Here is a 21,032-nt window from a genome sequence, read left to right on the forward strand (position 1 = left end):
TTTATTGTTGCTAAGTAAAAATTCAATTATGAATAAAAATATAATTAAGTAAAAATTCGAATTCGAAATTTTTTTATAAAATAAATATTTGGTGAACAAACAAAGAAATTATATTTTAAAATTTTTAAAAATTGTTTTTATTTATCATGGGTCCAACTTACCCTGGTTAGTGAATCAGTACTGGTTCAATAGCCTTGAACAAATGAGAAAGATTACAGAAAAATTTGTTTCAAAGATTTTTTTAAGGGGGGTCGTTTTACCCCTATTTCCTATTTTTGTAAATTTAAAAAAAAAATTGTTATCAAATGTAGTACTTAAAAATTATTATATCAACAATTTATAAAAATATATGTGTAATATGACTATAAAAACAAATATGTGTATAAGGTTGAAGTAGTTTGAAATAAAGAATGAGGAAAATGAAAAACAAGGGTTAATTTTAATTTCATAATTTTTCTCGTCCAGAGTCGCACACACAGTCCGCTCGGGGCACAGGTAATTTTCTCCCCAGAAGAGAATAGACGTAATTACTTAACGCCTCCGAGCCACCCTCAGTTCCCGCCGTTGCTCCTCTCAACCCCTCACTTATTAAAAGAGGATCGTACCCTCGAGGCTCGCACAAAAGCAATGAAGAGGTGGTATGTATACGCCCCTTCAGCGGAGAGAATTACAGTAAAAAAAAAGTTTTTTTAATTTAAAATATTCAAACTTTTCTCATTTTCAAATTACTATTTTTTATTTTTTCAATCATTACTGTGCTTTTACAGAAATTTTTTTTTATATACAATGTTGTTATTGAGAAAATTTAAAAGTGTAAAATAAAATGATAAAAATGATAGGCGATAAAACATAAATCAATATTTTTTCACGTAAAGAAATCAATAAAATTAAAATTTCAGCAACTATTGAATTTGAATGAAGTAGAGAAAACCCAGTAAAAATATCACTGGGATTTAAATATCAAGCTCGAGTGACACAAGGGTGGTTTTGGTCAGAACTAAAGGTGGTAGGGAGGAGCCATCTTGCGGCTGAATTCGGGCCAGTCGTCAATTGATTCGTCCCCACCACTTGTAACATCACGATGCACTACACAGCCAGCGTTATATATAGATATATACATTAATACTCTTACATATCTATATATATGTTGAAAGGAAGGAAGGCGTCGATTCAATTCCACACTAAAAAGAAAAAAAATGATTGCCGGGCGTGCCAGATGGTGGGAATAGAGCTTAGGGATTGGTTGGGTATATCGTGGATCCCCGGAACCCGCGAGTTCACTAACCAATGGGTGGTAAGTCTGGGTGGAAGCTCAAACGGGTTTTAATATGTTGATGCCACTGGTGGGGAATTATTCAGTCTGGTGTCTAGTCAGATAGTATTGTGCCGTTGGCTCGTGCCCCGTGTAGTAGTGGTTCAATCCTGGCCACACAGGACTTAAACACACTCTTTGTAATGTCAATATCACGTAATCATGTGTAAATTTAATTTATAAAATTATTTTTATCTTTTATTTAATCTGTACAATTTATATCAATTATCAATTTATTATTTTATCTATTAATCAAATGTTAACCAGGACAAATATATTTTAAGTGATTATCAAACGGAATTAATAAGTGATAAGGATTATTGTTAATACAGTGATTTACATCAATGTGACGTTAATAATATATATATGTATATATACATAATAATTTTGACTTGTAGAAATGTTTTTATTGATAAGTCTAATCCACTAGTGTCGGAGTTGTCAGCTAAATTTTAAATAAATTTAAGAGATGCGACGGTATTATATCGTGGTGACAAAAGTGCAAAGTTGTGCTTGGATTTAAAAATTTATTTGAGGAATTATTATTTTAAGCGATATAATTTATGACAAATAAATATTTTGAAACAATTGGAGCTTCTTGAGTGACAGTTTAACCACGTGGTCTAAAGACATAAAAGTGACATCTGTTACCAAACAAAAATGATATGGCAATTTAAGAAATGCGGGTAAACATGTTAATTTTTTTTGTACACTCACCTGAGTTTTAGTTGTCCGTCGGATCTGAACACTTGTTAACACACTATTCACATATGGATCAATGTATATTTATATTTATTATTTATTTCAGGGTATGAATATATAATATAAAATAAAATTTATAATAGTGAATTTTTAAAACTAAAACTACTTAGTGTATAAATAGACGCAAATGTTTTAAAATTATAATAAATTTATTGACTTTGAGTGTTGTAACGTTGGATTATTGATAAATGCTTGTGAAAAATATTTATCGGGAATAATTAGTCCCGATTAAATAAGATAAGACAAAAGGAACCAAGATTGTCACGTTGGTGCCTAATATGGTCCTGGAACCAGGAGGTGGTCTGTCATTTCCACCGCCTCCTGGTGGTGGGACAACAGCTAACGGTGCATCACTACTAGCACCAGCAGCAAGGTTATTTCAAAGAGCAACTCCTGTTTTTCCTTTTCATCTTGCTGGTTGGCCACCACATCATTCGGTACTTGGAAATGTACAAAGTCAAGTACAGCAGACGATGCAGGCACAACATCAAGCTGCCGCTGCTGCTGTTAGATTTCTTAGTCATCATCATCCCCATCATTCTCATCCAGCATTAAATAGTCATTCACTTGTACCTGGGATAAATCCTCATCATCCTGGTGCCCATCATCTTCATCACTCTAGTGATCATCCGGATGACGATGACGATAAAAAAGGTATTGTCATTTTTACCTTTAGATTCATAAGCCATTTTTATTTAAATAGTCATCTGTATACTATAAAAATTGGTAATTTATTCGAAAGGAATTTTGAATATAAGTTAGTTCACTCTCACTCGAAGGTCCAGAGTTTTAATTAAAAGTCCCTCCGTGTATGGAGTTAAGAGAGTTTTTGTCAGTAGAGTGATTTCGGAGTTAATGTGGATTTTATTGCAATCAGCATTCACTCCTAAATTTTGTATAGTGTCTGCAATTTATAAATTACTGAGTAATAGATTAAATATTTAAAAAAAAAATTTTAATAATTTTGTAACATTTTGCATCATAATTACTTTATCAAATTCGATAAAAGTATTTATTTATGTAAAGTAAGAGACCCAGTACCTGACTAAAGAACTAGTACCCAATCACTCATGTATTTGTACATCTATATTTACTAAATTTTACTAAATATAGATGATATACAAATATATGGTCAGGTACCAGTTCCCTGATCGGGTGTTAGATCTTTTAACTTATAAGTACTCTTTTTTTTAATCTAAGATAAAAGACCTAGTACTCAATCGGGGAACTATCACTGCTCGATCACTCCATATATTTGTATGTTTATATTTAGTCAAATTTAGTAAACAGATATACAAATACATGAGTAATCGGGTACTGGGTCTTTTACCTTACATAAATAAAAATGAAGTTATTTAACATCCACCGGGAAAAGTCCTCTCTAAAAACAAATTAGATAAAATCACTTGACAATCACTATTTCGCAGAGAATCTGATCAATATTAATAATTTTGAATTTTAGCGCCTATATAACAACTAAACACGTCATTTTCTCCCGTAACTGACATTTATAGGATTTATATAGGAGTTGTTTTTTGATACAAATTAAGTACTCAGTAAGTCTTTTTTTTTCTTGATCCTAGAATTTCTAGGTTCTAGCAAGGTTTTAAATTTCGACTCAGGAAGACATTTTTAGAGGTTAACAATGATAATTTTTTTGCAGGATGATAATTTATTGACGACTCAACTTCCTATTTAAAATTTAGTCGACAGCATAATAAAAATTCACACATTGTTTGTCTCCATTTTTCTCCGTGTCTAATAATCCAATTAGAGTTTATGAAAATATGTAAATATTTTAATTGTGATAATATTAAAGTATCTTTTATTCTTTGGCTACATAACAAAGAACAAATGAGTTTATACTTTACTCCGTTATAGATGAGACCATTAACGTGAACAATATTTGCCAGAAAATCAGCAGAACATTGTTCGACCAGAAAATGGTCCTAAGGGATTCTCGTAACATGGTCAATCATAAGATCGTTCTCGGTAGCCTCTCAGCCTCTTGGGATCACTTACGAAACACGGCTCCCTATTTACACTATCCTCTTCTTTTCTCTTTACTTACTTTTTATTTCTTTAGTTTACCTTTTTTTGTTCCATCAGCCGACGGACGGGGTTCACTAAAATACGAGGGTGAAAATTTCTTTTTTACGTGATCTCATTTAAGCTTTCTTAACTTTTATTTATGGTATATATCTACCATAAAAAAAAAAAAAAAAAAAAAAAAAACTTTAGCTACAAGTATTTCAACTTATTGCTTTTTTTATCAATCATTTTAACCATCGGCACTTTGACGTGTTTTTAAATATTAAATGTATGACTTGTTGAAAGAAAAATTATTTACAAGTAACTACAGATTATGAAATTTAAAGTTAAATTATATGATGGAAATACATATATATATTTTTTTTTATGAAATAATTCAAGAGACAATTAAATACTAGAATTACATAAATTATTGTAGTTAACAAATCATACTGAAAGGATAATGGTAGTAGTTTATTGTGTATATATTTATATGTATGTATATATATATAAATATATTAAATAAAATATTCTAAAATTATTACTTTAAGGGTGACTCTCGTCTTTGCGTGTTTTCCCATCCATGCCAATTACTTATTATATTCTCTCTACTTCTCTCACGTTAATAATTTCTTAGATTACCTCTCCAAAGTTATTTTGCTTATTATATGATCAACTTGAGAAATATATTTAACTTTAAAACCGGAATTTCATCTACAACTTAAATATAGTTATTTGCATTACTAAATTGTCAGCGATGGTTATTACAATTATCTCTTTCAATTATCGAAATAAATATTATCGAGTGACTTTATATTTAAATTATTTTAAAAATTATTCACTTACAAAAGTGATAATATTTACTGTCAACGGTCACACGTCTGGTACAAAATGATGGTCACAAAGTACCTCAGTGTTTTTAATCATATAGAAATTAAGATAGCCAATATTTTTGCAAAGAATTTTATAGAAATATTATTTTATAGAAAACACAGTCAATTTTTATTGTAAATTTTAAATTTAGGTCGTAAAAAAAAAAAAAAAACAAAAATGAGAAAAAATGAATCTGCATAAAAATAAAGATAACTTCGTTAATTTTAAATGTTTCTCACTAAACCTTGAAGAAAATTGTCAGGAAATGAGTGAAATTTAACATAACATTGATGAAAACGTTTAACTTAAAAAAAAAAAATTTTTTTTTTAATAAATAAAGTGAAAAATTTCAAATCAGAAATTTTGAAATTATGAAGAAATAAGTGTGATTGGTTTTTTATAAATATCTATGTAAATATTGAGTTATCGGAAAAATTGTAAGAAATCATTTTTGAAGTGCTTCAAATTCTCTACAAAAAAGGTATCTTATACTTTTTCAAAATACTCAATAGCTAGTGAGATATTTGGAGTTTAAAATTCAAAAAATTATATACCGAAATTTGGAGTTCCAAATCGCCAGGGGTTTTGTTGGACCCCAAGTGACTGTTCAGGATTAAAATTTTATTCTAAACATAATCAATACATTCAATCATTTAAAGAACCCTTTAAAATTATAGAAGAAATAAATTAATAAAGAAATCGAAGTTAAAAAATTAAATTCACTTAGAAAAATTTTGTCATTTAATTTAATATATAATTTATGTGTGGGAATTACCTGTTGTAGTAAATTAAAAAATACCTCTGACTTTTCCGGTCCTTCATCAATAATTTCCATTTAAATTAATAAGCAGACAAATAAACTTGAAAGATTATTTTATTTTTATTTTTTTATTAACACTAAAAAAAAATATATACTCTCTTATAGTTAATTATGTCAGTATACCAGCAGTCATATATTAAAGATATTCTGACATTTTTTGTTAATTCATTTTGAAGTCTCTATATATTTATATATCTATATAATAAATAAGCTTTCTACCGTCTCTTATAAAGCCTAATCGTTAAATAATGACAGGATGCTCCCACCCTCTTGAAATATATTACCTTAACAAAAACAGATTCCAGTGAAATAAGATTCCAGATTGAATTTCCCGCAGGGCAGCAATTCTTTTTCCATTATATACATATTATATAAACATATACATAAATGTATAAGTATAAAACCACAATCAACACTAAAAAAATTAACAAAAAATCTAACGATTTAATTTGTTAACTTGAAAAGTCGTTTGTTTTAATTTTCGAATTAATTATAGTTAACATTAAGCCTCATCAAGAAGGCGCCATCACATTCTTGCAAGACAATAAAAAAAAAAAAAAAAAAAAAAAAAAAAAAAAAAATTAATATTAATCATAATAAAAAAATTATGGTTGTGATAGGATTTAAAAAAAAAAAAAAGTTTAAAAGCAGTAGTATGTAGTATGTAGTTATTGCTATTATTGGTGTTATTGTAGTAGTAGTTGTAGTGGTTTAGTGATGGTAGTAGTGTGGATGCTGTTGCAAGAGAGTAGCGGGGAAGAAAAATCTTACAGGAAGAACAAAACAAGCCGGCTCGGGGGTAATAACTTAATTTAAACTAAACTACGGTTTAATAATTCTTGGCCAAGCCGTCCATGGAAGATGCAACGGGCAACCAGCAATTTAAGAGCCGCCGTTAACTGCCGGTCGTTAGTCCCTTTTCAAAACTTCTTTCTTTCTCTTTACCTGTAGTACTCAACCATGTATATATATATATATGCACACAGTATCTTTATACATTGAGTTTTATCTTGCTTCTACACATAGTAATTTACAATATTATGAGAGAATATTCTATCTTACTCTGTTGTATAGTACATATATATACACATATATACATATATAAATATATATATAGATAAATATTATATGTATGTATATAATATTCATACAGTACAGACGGTGTCTCTTCATCTTTATCGTTTATTATTTCTTCTTTTTTTTTTTTTTTTTTTTTTGGTTTTTTACTGATCTTTGAATATGTATATACATATATGTTATCTCTATATGTATATGTTCAATGGCATTCTCATCTCTTAGTGTCTTGAGAAAATCACTTGTATATAATATATAGTTAATTCGTAAATGCCGGTTGCGTGTCTCTAGTTTGCCGCCTCGAGGCACTGAATATTGCACCCGAAATCAGCAAATTGAATTGTTAAAATTTCACCACTGTTAAATTTTTTTACTAACGATGAAAAAAATAATATTGTGTCAAAGCTAGACATTGTATAGATTTGTGTATTTATATTATTTATAATTATATAACAACCACGAAACATCTTATTTTCATATTATTTTGTCAATACTCCATCTGTTGTTTACGTATTATGATGATAGTTATTGCTATTATACTAATTTTCTATTATTTTCTTGTTATAATCTGGTTCTTAGACATGTCGTTATACATAGACAGGTGGCGTGTATTTTGACAGGTACAGGTGGTTATAACACACGCAGCCAATTGTATACGTAAGCGGTAGCTAGATTTATTATAGGGCACACAATGATAACGTGAGCTATCATCATCACAGAGAAATTTAAAGAGTAGAACAACGAGTTATGTAGATATATGTTGAAAAATTTATAGATTAAGATTGGCACGTCAGATAAATTTTGCATGAGACGAGATTATTATGAAGAATAAAAATTTCATAACTTAATTGAGAGAGTTGAAGAAAAAATTTAACTAATAATTATGGAATTATAAATTATATGAATTTATCTGATTTCAAAACTTGATAAATATTATTTTTCATTACACAGAAATTTTGTGGTTTGTGTTAAAAAATTATTTGGTTACATTTTTTGTGTTTATTTTTAACACAGAAATCTGTTAATTAAACACCAACTGTTTAACTTATTTTACTTAAACTGATTCTTTATGTTAAACGATTAGATAATCTGTAATGTAACACATTTTTTGTGTTATTCGAAAATTAACACAATACTTGTGTTGTTTAGCTAAACACCCGCGTTTTTTCATTACTATAACCATATACAATTAAATATAATCATAGATAACTTGAATATTTTTATGATCAGGTTCAATGATTTTTAATTCTCGTTTTATGGGAGGATAATTTATAGCTCCGTTTTTTATGAAAGTCACAGAAAATCGAACTAATTGTTTGCTAAATTGTCATAAATTGTATTGAGGTTAGGTCAATATACTTGAGTTGGTTAGGTTATGTGCTTATATTTATTAGATAATTTTAACGCGAAAAGTCTGTTAAATTTTCACAAATTTTCTGTCAAAATAGCAGATTTTGTGTTCAATTATGTTACCTAAAATTTGTGTTAAAGATTAACACAACCGCAATGTGTTAAATTTAACACAAAATTTCTAACTGGATAGAAGAGAGTATTGAAAATAAAAATTTATTTTGGATTTTCATCACCGCAGTACTAAATTTGAACTTAACGCATGATACTATTTTTAATATCAATAATGATATTGTTTTAATATCACGTTTTTTTTCCTGAAATACCAACTCTTTGTATTGAACGAAAGTGTAAATGATAACTATCAAAGTATTTGAATTACGAATTCAAAAATATTTTGGAGTAAGCTTCAAAATTTGAGACAATTTGGAATTTTGAATTCAGCTTTTGAAAATTCAAGAACAAAAAATTAATGGATTTAGTATTTTCGTGCTCACATTTAAACTATTATGTAATCTATTTTGAATCTCATTCTCTAGAGGTTCAGTTTTCTATTTTTCGCTCGCTCAAAAAATTCGAATTCAAAATCTAAAATTTTACACTTGTATGCAAAAATCAAAATATCTATCCAAAAATATCATAAGTCAACCATCATGATGCACTATTGTTTTTAAATTTTTGAAACTCCAAAAATAGTTCAACTCAAATTTCCAAATTTTTTTAAATTAAAGAGTTTATTATGATTAATGTTTTTGAAACAAATTTCTTACACGGGAACTGAGTATTTATTTCAGTATATCAAAATTTAGTTTACTTGAACACCAATTAATTATATATAATTAAAAAAAATACTGTTTTGTCAGAGCTCGCTCAGTATTTTTAATAACAGTAAAAAATTATTATTGTTTAAATTCCATTGTCTATAATTTATATAATTTTTAAGTCTTGTTCTTTTTTAAAAAATTTCTTATATTTTTGAGGAAATAAAAAATGACTGAAAAATAATTTCATATCTTATCGGATAAATTTAAAAAAACCGAATATTTTATGTGTTTTTTGATGTTGCGCCGTCATTTCCATTTAAATACAATATATATTTATTTGTATCTAATGCCTGTCATTTATCATTTTTTATCCTATGTATTTTTTTTATTCTGCTACTCCCCATGTCGTTATATTTTGTTTTGACAGTGATGCCGATGTCTGCTCGTCTAATTTCTTATCGTGTTCACACTCCGTATCGAAGCAGGCTCTTGCACACTCGTACTCGTATATTCATATAATATTAAACACAGCAGAAGAAAATAAGTTGAATGAATATATTGTAAAATAAAATAAAATAAAAACATGAAAAAAATAAGCCAAGGAAAACATTAATTAAATAGTCTGGAGCGCGCGCACGCGGGTGGGTTTGTTACGCCCGACGGAGCATAGATACGGTGTATTTATATGCTCCGCTAATTGTCTTTAATGATAATGATCTTGAATTACAATTGTTCGCGAGTTCGCACCAATATATAAGACAAAGAAAGAGAAATAGAAAGAGATTGAGTGAGAGCGAGATATTAAGGGATTATATATGTATACATATCCACATAACGTTAGCTCATATCAATTCGAGTCACGGCGGAAATTAAAACGAGTTCTACGGAGTATACTTCTTCGATTAATGTATGACTTTGTGTTTAACGATATATATATATATATATTAAAACATGTCTCAAATATTATTTATAATACTTTACCGATAATCATACACTCATATTATATCATATGTTATTATAGTCTATATACATATGTGTATAAGTATTGTAAGTGATATATTTTTTTACAAATTATTTTATTTTTTAATTATCCATTTTTTTTTTATCATGCATTTATTGTAGTCGTTGTAAAATATAAAATGAAATTAAGATAAGTAATAATATAAAACCGGTAGTATATATATTACATATACATCTATATACCCATTGAGGATATTAACAAACTTTTTTAATTTATGGAAATAATATTTTTATTTTATTTATTATAATTATCGTGACTACTTTTACGCAATAATTATTTCTTTCGTTTAAATTACGGACATCGTCGCTAAATTTCTGACACACCTCGTTACTTCTTCTCTTTGATGATCGTTTAATAGTTACATATATTTATGTCTATAAATTTATGTGTGAGTCTGTACGTATATAACCGAGGAAAATTATTATATTGACGTGAACATTAATGTACAAGCGTGATAAAATTATCTCGTAATTCTTTGATTGAAAATTAACATCTGCTTCTGTGTATGAATAAATAAGGTCCGATGAATAAAATATGTATATATATATATACATATAAATTTATGAAATAAAATATTTTAAACAATAAATTGATATTATTTAATTTTACACTGAGTTATAATTAATAAAAAATGAAAAAAATTTAAGAAATAATAACTATTAATTCTTATGCATATTAAACACGAGACTAATTCGTAATACATTTACATTCATACTATTAATTATTATTTGCGCAACACATCGATTGGTTAAATTTATTGAATATTAATTACATACAATAAACATTTAATTATCTTTATATGCATACTATTAAGAAAATTATAGTTTAGTTTAGATTAAATTAATAATCGAAAAAAGGTCAATTGGAAAAATAAATATAGAGTTATACTTTTATAGAAAAACTAAATAGAATAATGTGATAAATTATTATATATTAATATATACACGCCTACGAAATAAATTAAAATTCTAAAAAAAAATACCATATATATATATATATATATTTTTTTTTTTTTTTTTAATCACATGAACACTGAGAACATTTAACCCTCAAAGCATTCAATAATCATTCACGTAAATTTTATGACGAAAAAAAAAAAAATCTTAGTTTGACGTAAATGTGCACGCGATTCATGTCGAGTGAAAAAATGATTGCAAAATAAAAAATGAAACTTAATAAAATAAAATAATAGAATAGGAAAGATCGAAATATTTATAAAATGTATAGGCATGAAAAGATCAATATCGACCTTTACCTTTACATAAACAAATGATCCGTTTTTCTGATGTTCGGAGTAATTTAAAACAATCGCCCGCGCCAGCCCGTGAACGCGCGCGAGACTCAAGAGTTAGAGTCGCGCTCACGCAATGGAGATAATATTCTTTGGGAAATGACACGCCAGGGGGTAACAACCCATAGTTAGTAATTGGGCTACCCGAGTCACGGCACGCAATTTATTTTTTAATCTCCCTCAATTCGTTCCCTTTCCAGGACATCTACCAGTACCTTTTCAAAAAATATTCCATACGCTCGCGGTCTATAAAAAATTATAATATACACGTGACAATGCTCTAAACAATTAATCTTTTTATATTACTATATTAACTTTCATGTTTATCATCAATACACTATGTATATAATAAAAAAAAATAATATTGTTAATTTCCGAAATTTAAATTTTAAGTACCGTATATTTCAATTGCCTCAATTAAATAACAATTTATCGTTTTATATATTTTTTTTCTTCACTCGAGTGAGATTCCTGCGTGCTTGGGTTAAACAACGACGGCTCAATTTTACGCTCGAAAAATGTAAAATACTTTGGCCATTGAGGAGAGGGAGAGGTTGAGGTACAAGTACAAGTTTAAGTTAAAAGGTAGAGGTAAAACTTTAAGAGGTAGCTGGTAAACTTCCCTTGGGCATTGCAATACGCCGACGACGACGACGATGACGATGACGTTCAACGTCTTGTAAAGCATCACACGCCATTTTCAAAGTATTAATATATAATTAACTGGTTCTCTTGTAGATGGTATCTCAATAAAAAAAAAAAAAAATAATAATAAAATTACTGGCTTATCGTTTCACTCAAAAGTTATCCTCATAAAATTACATCAATTTATTGATTGCTTAATCGTGTGAATTTAATTCGTTTATATGTTAAAACATCATATATATACACATATATATATATACATTTTTCTTTTATAAATAAGAATATACTTACTGGATACTTGTGACGACGGGATAAGACGATTCCCTTAGGAATTTTACTAATTTATTCCAGAGGTCTGAAAAATTCTAAAAAGTGGGGCATGATGGCACCCAAAAAAAATAAATAGTTTTTTGGGATAATAGTGTCTCATACGTCACGCGGAATCGGTATTATACTCAAATGTGGGCTTGGGGGTACAAGCAAAGTGAGTGTTCCCGGGCCAATAAAATAACTTGATTTTGACTTTGTTACACGGTAAGAAATATTTTGCGGATATCACTATGCCAGTATGGGCGTTGACACTATACTGTATGGTATCGAAGATTTTTATACGTTGTAAAACTGTATGCATAGATGATTCGACCATTGTGGGAATAGTAATATCGGTGATAGTTGTTGCGAACGCCGCAATGTCAGTATGGCCGTCGAGCCCATACTGCGTTGCCGTATTCACAATGCTTCTGACAGACAAACCTAGTCTAACGCCATCTATATAGTTTTGGCGGTAATACGAATGTATACATTGATTGACGCGCCAAAAATTATGGCGGGAAAAACTAGTAGCTTTGCACTCTCGGCATTGTAGTATGGGTCTCAGGGCCATACTGTTTTTCCATGCCTGTTATGCATACATGTGAGCAATACAATAGCTCCAGTACTATACAGTATAGTTATTAACGCCATACTTCTGGGACTCATTACAATACTGTCGTGGAATATTTCACATACTATTTTAGTATCTGTCTTGAGACCATACCAGCATGGTATTGAACGCCATGAATTTCTTACCGTGTAACTTGTTTTTAGCTACACTTACTTTTCAGGTAGATTTCTCTAGAAATCGGACTATCGCAATGGGTCTCATAATGGAATTATCAAAGAATTTTGTCACCATACGTTTTATTTTACCTAGTAGAGTAAAAAAATACACGGTAAGAAATACATAGCATTCAACACTATGCTGGTATGGTCTCAAGACAGATACTAAAACAGTATTTAAAATATTCCAAGACAGTATTGTAATGTGTCCCAGAAGTATGGTTTTATTTGCTATACTGTATAGTACTGGAGCTATTGTATTGCTCACATGTATGCATAGCAGGCACGGAAAAACAGCATGGCTCTGAGACCCATACTACAATGCCGAGGGCGCAATGCTACTAGTTTTTCCCGCCATAATTTTTGGCGCGTCAATCAATGTATACATTCGTATTACCGCCAAAACTATATAGATGGCGTTAGACTAGGTTTATCTGCCAGAAGCATAGTGGATACGGCAAGGCAGTATGGGCTCGACGGCCATACTGACATTGCGGCGTTCGCGACAACTATCACCGATATTACTATTCCCACAATGGTCGAATCATCTATGCATACAATTTTACAACGTATAAAAATCTTCGATACCATACAGTATGGCGTTAACGCCCATACTGGCATAGTGACATCCACAAAATATTTCTTACCGCGTATTATTTAAATTGGCCGCTAGTGAGTTAAATCACTTAGCAGTGATTACAAGTACCAACATTTGTTGGTAAATAAAAAATTTCAATTAAAAATGAATATAAAAATAAGTAAACATTCGAATTTAATTCACATGTCAACTTTTGACAATTACATTCATTTGTGAGCACGTAAAATGATTTAAATCATTTATCTCTTAACTACATATCTACATATGTATATATAGATATACATATACATTAAAATATGTAAAAATGAAAGAGAAAACAAAAATAATAAATAAGTTTAAAATAAAACCAGGTGTATCGTGTGACGACGTTTACACGGTGTGCACCTCTGCAAGTCGATGAGGGGAATATGAGCAGTATATAATTACATAGTGACGTACCGACGTTCTTTAACGACGCTCAAACGAGTATATGGAGGATAAGGAGAAGAGATGAACAGACGGCTGACTACTACACCCAGAAGTAGTCTCCCTTTTTTGATCTCCTGGCGCTTACACTGCTCTTGTCTACTCTTATTATTGCGTGTTAACTTTTGTTGTGTGTTATATACATATATGTATGTATATGTAAAATCAGAGAGACGATCATCATCAGCGCTTGACACTAGATGATTGTCTTGTTTTCTACTGGCCATCATCATCCTCATCATCCACTTTGTCCTAAGGACATACGTCCAAAAGTATAAGTATACATTTTTTTCAATACTTTTATTGAGATAATTTTTTAATAAAAAATTTATATTTGATTTTAAATAAAAAAAATATAATAATGGAGCAAAAAAAATAAAGGTCGATTATGTTAATTCATGTGGAAGAAAAAGTGTATAGATGATGCTCTTAATGGTGATGGTATGTAAAAGTAGCTGCTGGCAATCTTTCATTAAGCTAGATATTTAATTCAAACTCATCGGTGTTCGGTGTGATAGAGGCCGGAGGTGCGGGTTGATGGACAGAAGAGCAAGTGAGCTAGTGAACTAGTGAGAGGTAAAAGGAATAGAAGGGTGCAGGATCACAAGATCCTTGTGTATACGAGGGGAATTCGTGCCTGAGAGGGGGTTGAACTGGGCGTCAGGAGGATTGATGGTGTCTAGATGCAAATGCAGTCGGCTTGGCACGCAAGCCGAGCCGTGTATCCCACCTACCGACGCCTTATGCCAGTTAACGCCTTACAGCTTAATAATCCCTTCTTTCTAACCCTTTTGCACACTAGTTTTTTTTTACATAATTATTACTATTTTATTTCAATCACTTTTATTTTTATAGATTTATATTCTTCATCGGTAATTATTATAAGTTCATTTTTTTTTTTTTTTGTTATAAAAAAAGCATAAAGGGGGAAGGATAAGACGGTCCCCTTGAAGATTATATTGGTTTATTATCAAACTAACTGATATATTTTATTACGATCGACTGAGGTAGATTTTCATAGATTATGTGATACCCCCATGTTAAAAATTTATAAAAATAATATATCTTAAAGTATAAAAAATATATAAATATGTATAAAAAATATATTTTTAATAACTAACTGTCGGCCGATTTTCATATATGCTTTATATATTCCAGATGTAATTTAAATATATTAAGAATATCTACATGCATAAAAATATAAAATATATATATATATAATTATAAAAAAATATTTCTATGATATAAAAAATTATAAAATATACTAAAAATATATTTTTTTCATAAATTTTTTTCATGGGGGTAGGTTTCAAAATTTATGATTAGTCGGGGCATGATGGTCCCCTGAAAAAAATTAAAAAAAAAATTAACTGTTGGGATTTTTGTATTTCATTGGGACCAATTAATTTTTTACAGAATTATAGATCCCTGGGGTAAGTTGGGCTTACTCCGAAAATAAAAATGAAAATTTTTTGAGTAAAAACATAAAAGATAAAAAAAAATTTAATTGTAATTAAAAATTTATTTATCAGACACAAAATAATTTTTTTACCTTTGACAAAAAAAAAGTATACAGAGATTAGATTTAAAAAAGTTTTCGTTTCAATTTTCGTCTTGATTCCAACTTGCCCCAGTTGGTGAACTTACATTGTTAAATATTTACTCTCAATGAATTCGGAAATGATAAAACAAAAATTTGTTTCAGGATTTTGTGGTGTGGAGCCATAATAAAATAGGGGGCCGCCTTGCCCCCTTTCTCTATACATTTTTTTCAAGTTGTAGTAATAACTCTATTATGAAACAATTTAAAATATGTTCTAAAATTAATTTATCTCAAAACATAATCATGATGAGAATTTAAATAATAAAACCGAGAGAGTAATTGTAATAATTGATCGTGAAATTTAGCATTCCCATGAGCGGCGACTAACGCGAAATGGTAAATTCTGATGGTGTATTGCGAATTTCGTTGAAGCAGCAGAGAGTACATAACACGGAAAATACAGAGAGATATTCTCTTGTCCTTTACTCCCTTGAGAGCTCTACTCGAGGATGTCGTTTCGCTGCTAATGACTTTGTTGGCTCGCGCTTAACAAGACTACCCTCTAAACGTGCACTCGACACTCCTGCTGGCACTTACGAGTCTTGGGTAAATCAGTGATTACCACCAACATGGTAAATGTTGGCTTATCTTTGCCGCCAGGACTCTATTTACCACTAAAATATATCAACATAAACACAATACATGTTGGAAATTGTATACTTATACACCAGTGCTTGATCTTGTTCTCTACATTATGAAGTCATAAATTGTATTTTTAGTTTCATCCGTGCCAAAAATTTTGTATAAATAGTTTTTGAGAAACAATAAATTTGTTTTATAGTTTAAAAAAAAAATTATCTTCACAGCTTCAGTTAAAGACAATAAATTTTTTTTGAGTCAAAATTATCATTAGTTCACAATTTATGAATATAGAGGAAGGGGAAGATGGACATAACGGGCTTCTTAAGAAAAAATATACTACTACAGGGTGGCCACAAAGAAATGATTTCAAAATTCCCTGATATTTCCAGTAAAGTTTTTCACATTTTTCCCTGATTTAGAAATTTTATTCGTATCATTTAGATATTCAAAGTTTTTATTATATTTTCATTTTCAATAATTAAATTTGATAATTAAATCATGCGAGAAACCATAAGAAATGGCAATAAAATAAATTAATATTGCCTACTTTTAATTATTCGATGTTAAAAATGTGTAAGGTAAAATATTTAATAAGAAATTTTATGATTTAAATAAATTTAGAATATACTGGTTATAAAAATTATGGGATACTAAAAAAAATTGAATATTTTTTTGTAATTTTCAATAGTTTGTAACTCGAAGAAAAATGGTCTTACAACAAAAACAAAACGGCAAACTGTAGGTTCAAGTGTTTAATTTTCTGATCTGGTCTTAAAATTTTTTAATTATGCACAATTCCGGAACAATCAAAAATCAATTATAATTATACAGATATATCGAAAAAAATTTATTGATGCTCGAAGACCGTTTTTAAGATGAGCAAAATTTTGGTCAATTTCTTTTTCGATAGATTTCTTAGGATTACTTCGGAACAGCACATAATAAAAAAATTTGAAGACCAGATCAGAAAACTAGACACTTGAAGCTACAATTTATCTTTTTTGTTTTTGTCGTACGACCATTTTCCTTCGAGCTACAGCCTGTTGAAAATCACTTGAAAATTTGAAATTTTTTTAATATCTCTCAATTTCTAAAACTAGTCTATTGTTGAAAATTTTTTAAATTTTGAACTGTCACACTTTAATTCCCAGATACTTTTCGAAATTCCCTGACAATTCCATGATATTTCCCGGTTGTGTTAAATTCCCTGATAATTCCCGATATTCCCGGTTTTCCAGGTTTGTGGCCACCCTATACTAGTGAGTTCAATTTTTTTTAGTCCTCAAATAATTATTTGATATCAAAACCCAGCCATAAAAGTTCAAAATGCCGTCAAAATGGACTTTCCAAAATAATTTGAAAAGATTAATTATTTTGGCTAATTTAATTTTACTTTGATTCCCAAGCAAATTGAGTCCTCAAAAAATTAAATTTTTGAAATCTCTTCTTAATATTAAATTAAGTTTTTTTCTTCTATGATAAAAGTTAACCTGACATAAAATTTTTTATAAAAAAAAACATCTTTTAAAAATCAAATTTATCAATATCAGGCCTATTATTGCCAGAATTTCATTCATATACAATTTATTTTTAATTATATATAAAATATCGATTCAAATTTTGTAAATGTGATAGAAGAAAAAATATTCTCAAGCAATTTTGAGTGGCTCAAATCGCCCCATGATGTCCATATTACCCTTATGAATAACTTTTACGGGTTTATTTTGCCCGTTAAAATTTTAATTTATAAAAAATTAGTAGCCCACTCTGGCCTTCCTTCATTTTCTTCTATACTAATAATTTTAATAAAATAATGAAGACATTATCTAAAATGAATCATGAACATATTGTAATTAATTAAAACTCACCTTTACTGACTGACATAATCGACTTATTTACGATAAGACTTGATCGTTAAGTATCAACATAATCGCACGTGGTCTATGGCTTTAGTATACTATATATATATATATAGTATACACGTTTTTACGTGATCACAATGGCTAACAAAACAGTAAAATATAATCTATCGCGTGTACACGCGACACTTACACTTTACTTCTATATCTCTATAATGATTTTACTAACACTTATAATATTTTTCATTCCTAACTTATTTCGAGCCACACATTTAAATTATTTTTCTTTCATCGGCGCTCAATATAAACATTAAAAAGTTAAAAAATAAAAAAAATATATATATAACATATTTCTCAGAAGTTTTTCATAATTCGCACACATATTTAACCTCTAGCGTGATCGTAAAAATAATTATAACATATCATACATCAGATTTTCAACATTTCACGCCAAGTTAAAAATTTGTCATGCATTTAATATTATTTTATTTTTAATTTTTATCATTTATCTTTTTATATTTGTGATGCAAAATATATATATTTATTAATATTTCCATTTGACATCGTAAGTAATTTTTCAGCGTCTTAGGTTAAGGTGTGTGAAGCAATGATGCAAAGAAAAATAAAAAAATTATAAAGTTTGCTCGAGGGTTTTTCTACCCACGAGACGATCTTTCAAGCTGCCACTGTGCGCCTGGTACCGACGCTCGTTTTGGATTATGGATTATCAATAATGAGAGTCCCGATCGATATCCATCGTGTGGTACTTGCTGGTTACGACTTGTTTTACAACGAGTATCCTCAAGATCGGTGTGCAAATAAATCGTGTCTAATTATGAGGATTAATGTAGCTCATAAAAATTTTTCATCCTCACACGTATAGTATTAATGCCATAGCATGTATGCGAACCCAAAAATCAACGGGAACATATGTGGCGGTATAAAATAATATCTATATCATATAATCCACAGGTATCGTTGCATTTTATAACTGATAATTTCTTGCAATTTTTGTAATATATGAGGTATTTCATGCCGAATCAGACGGGTTTGGAGCTTTGAGTTTGAAATTTGTCGGAAATTTTATTGACTTTTTTTACCGACTGAAATAATTTTTGTAAGTTCTTTTTATCGATTTGTGCTCTCGAGACCGAATGTTTTTTTTCAAAAAGTTATTTTGTGATATCTAAGTTAGTGATGTCAATTTTTTTTATTTCAAATATCGACTTTTTTTTTTTTTTTTTTTTTTTTAAGAAAAATATTTGAAAATTTTTTTGACGCGATTTTTATAATATTTTATTTTTATTTATGTATTTATACATTTTTTCAAAATGTTATTTTATTTCGAGAACGGCTCAAAAAAAAATTCATAAAAGTTTATTTTTTTTCGGGTACACAGAGAAAACACTGTTGCTGCAACAATGACATGGTCTTTTAGTGACCAGAAAAGAGTCCTGTTGTAACTACATGGAGAAAAAAACAGTTATTTTTCCTATGTTGGCATAGGAAATATTAAAAAAACACTAAGGAACAAAGGAACTTTTCCTGTAATCCATAGGAAAAGTTCCTATGTTAACATAGTAAAAATTACTGTGTCAACATGGATAAAATTCTTTCGTCAGCATAAGAATTGTTTCTATGTTAGAACAGTAATTTTTCCTATTAGGAATTTTTTTTATGTCAAACATAGAAATTATTCTCATGTTAACATAGGAAAAATTTTTATGTAAAAAAAATTATGGTACAATTTTTAACTTTTTTAACATATAGTTGAGGCAATTATATTTTTAAGTAACAAAATCAATATAATCTAAACAAAAATACGTTTATTAGATAGATTAATGATGAGATAAATCATGTACTGTTGGATTACTGAAATCATTTCTATGTTAACTTAGTAAATTTTCCTATGTTGCATAGTAAATTCCCCTATGCTACATAGTAAATTTTCCGATGCTTACATAGGAATAATTCCTATAATAATTTAGTAAATTTTCTTATGTTAGCATAGTAGAAATTCTTATGCGAACAAAGGAAATATTGCTATATAACATAGAAAAATTACATGTTTATTTCTCCGTGTACAGAAGTTGTTCTATGAACACAACAGGAAAATCCTGTAGCTGCCCTGTGGCAGTTCTGCGGCAGCTAAAAAGTTATGCATTTAAGTCTAGTCCTGTTTTAGCAAAAGGACTTTTTTCCGCGCTCTCTTAAAATGAATCAGTGAAATTTACTTAAAATTAGTGAATATTCACTGGTAACCAGTTATAAGTATATCACTGCTGAATTAGTGGTATACTTATAGCTGTAGAAATAGTGACTATCCACTGATTCGCGAGAATTTCACAAATTCATTTTTAGAGAGCGTTGAAAAAGACAATGAATTTTCGGGACGAATCAAAACATAAACAGATTTTCATCTTCTGCTCTCTAAAAACGAATCATGTGATAATCACTATTTGGTAATTAATATTCACTTACTGTCAGTGAAAAGTATACTACTATTTGAATTAGTGAACAGTGAATAGTTACTATTCTCACTAATTCAAATTTAAGAGAGTGATTTGGTAAGAAACTTTTATTATCCATTTAAGGTTAATAAAAAAAAAGAGTTTTAGTGAAGAAAAATGACATGATAAAACACTTATAAAAATAAAAAGTGTCGAGAGAGTTCTCATTTCTTTTAATTTGAGAAAGAAAATTGAAAGTTAGTTCCTTGGATATTACGTGAAAATCATGCAACTCTTAGTTATTTTCCTGTTATTTAATATCTATATATACATTAATAGATAATAGATATATGTATTATTTTATCGTGTAACTAGTGCGCTTACTCGTCCTGCGCAATAAATATCGCGCACATTTCTGCGCCGCCGTCGCTATC

The 21,032-nt window shown here is 29.1% G+C and overlaps 1 protein-coding gene across 1 annotated transcript in view; it reads left to right on the top strand.

The window, feature by feature from the left end:
- The first annotated feature begins 1,401 nt into the window (after positions 1 to 1,401).
- Positions 1,402 to 21,032, top strand: part of LOC103571397 (protein zerknuellt 1) — a 33,414-nt gene continuing 13,783 nt past the window's right edge. Inside the window, exon 1 of the mRNA XM_008549551.2 lies at positions 1,402 to 2,728. Coding sequence (XP_008547773.1) covers positions 2,353 to 2,728 — 376 coding nt within the window. The 5' untranslated portion in view covers positions 1,402 to 2,352. The remainder of the gene's footprint in view (positions 2,729 to 21,032) is intronic.

Source organism: Microplitis demolitor, chromosome 7, assembly GCF_026212275.2.
Source record: "Microplitis demolitor isolate Queensland-Clemson2020A chromosome 7, iyMicDemo2.1a, whole genome shotgun sequence".
In the NCBI taxonomy this organism is placed as follows: domain Eukaryota; kingdom Metazoa; phylum Arthropoda; class Insecta; order Hymenoptera; family Braconidae; genus Microplitis; species Microplitis demolitor.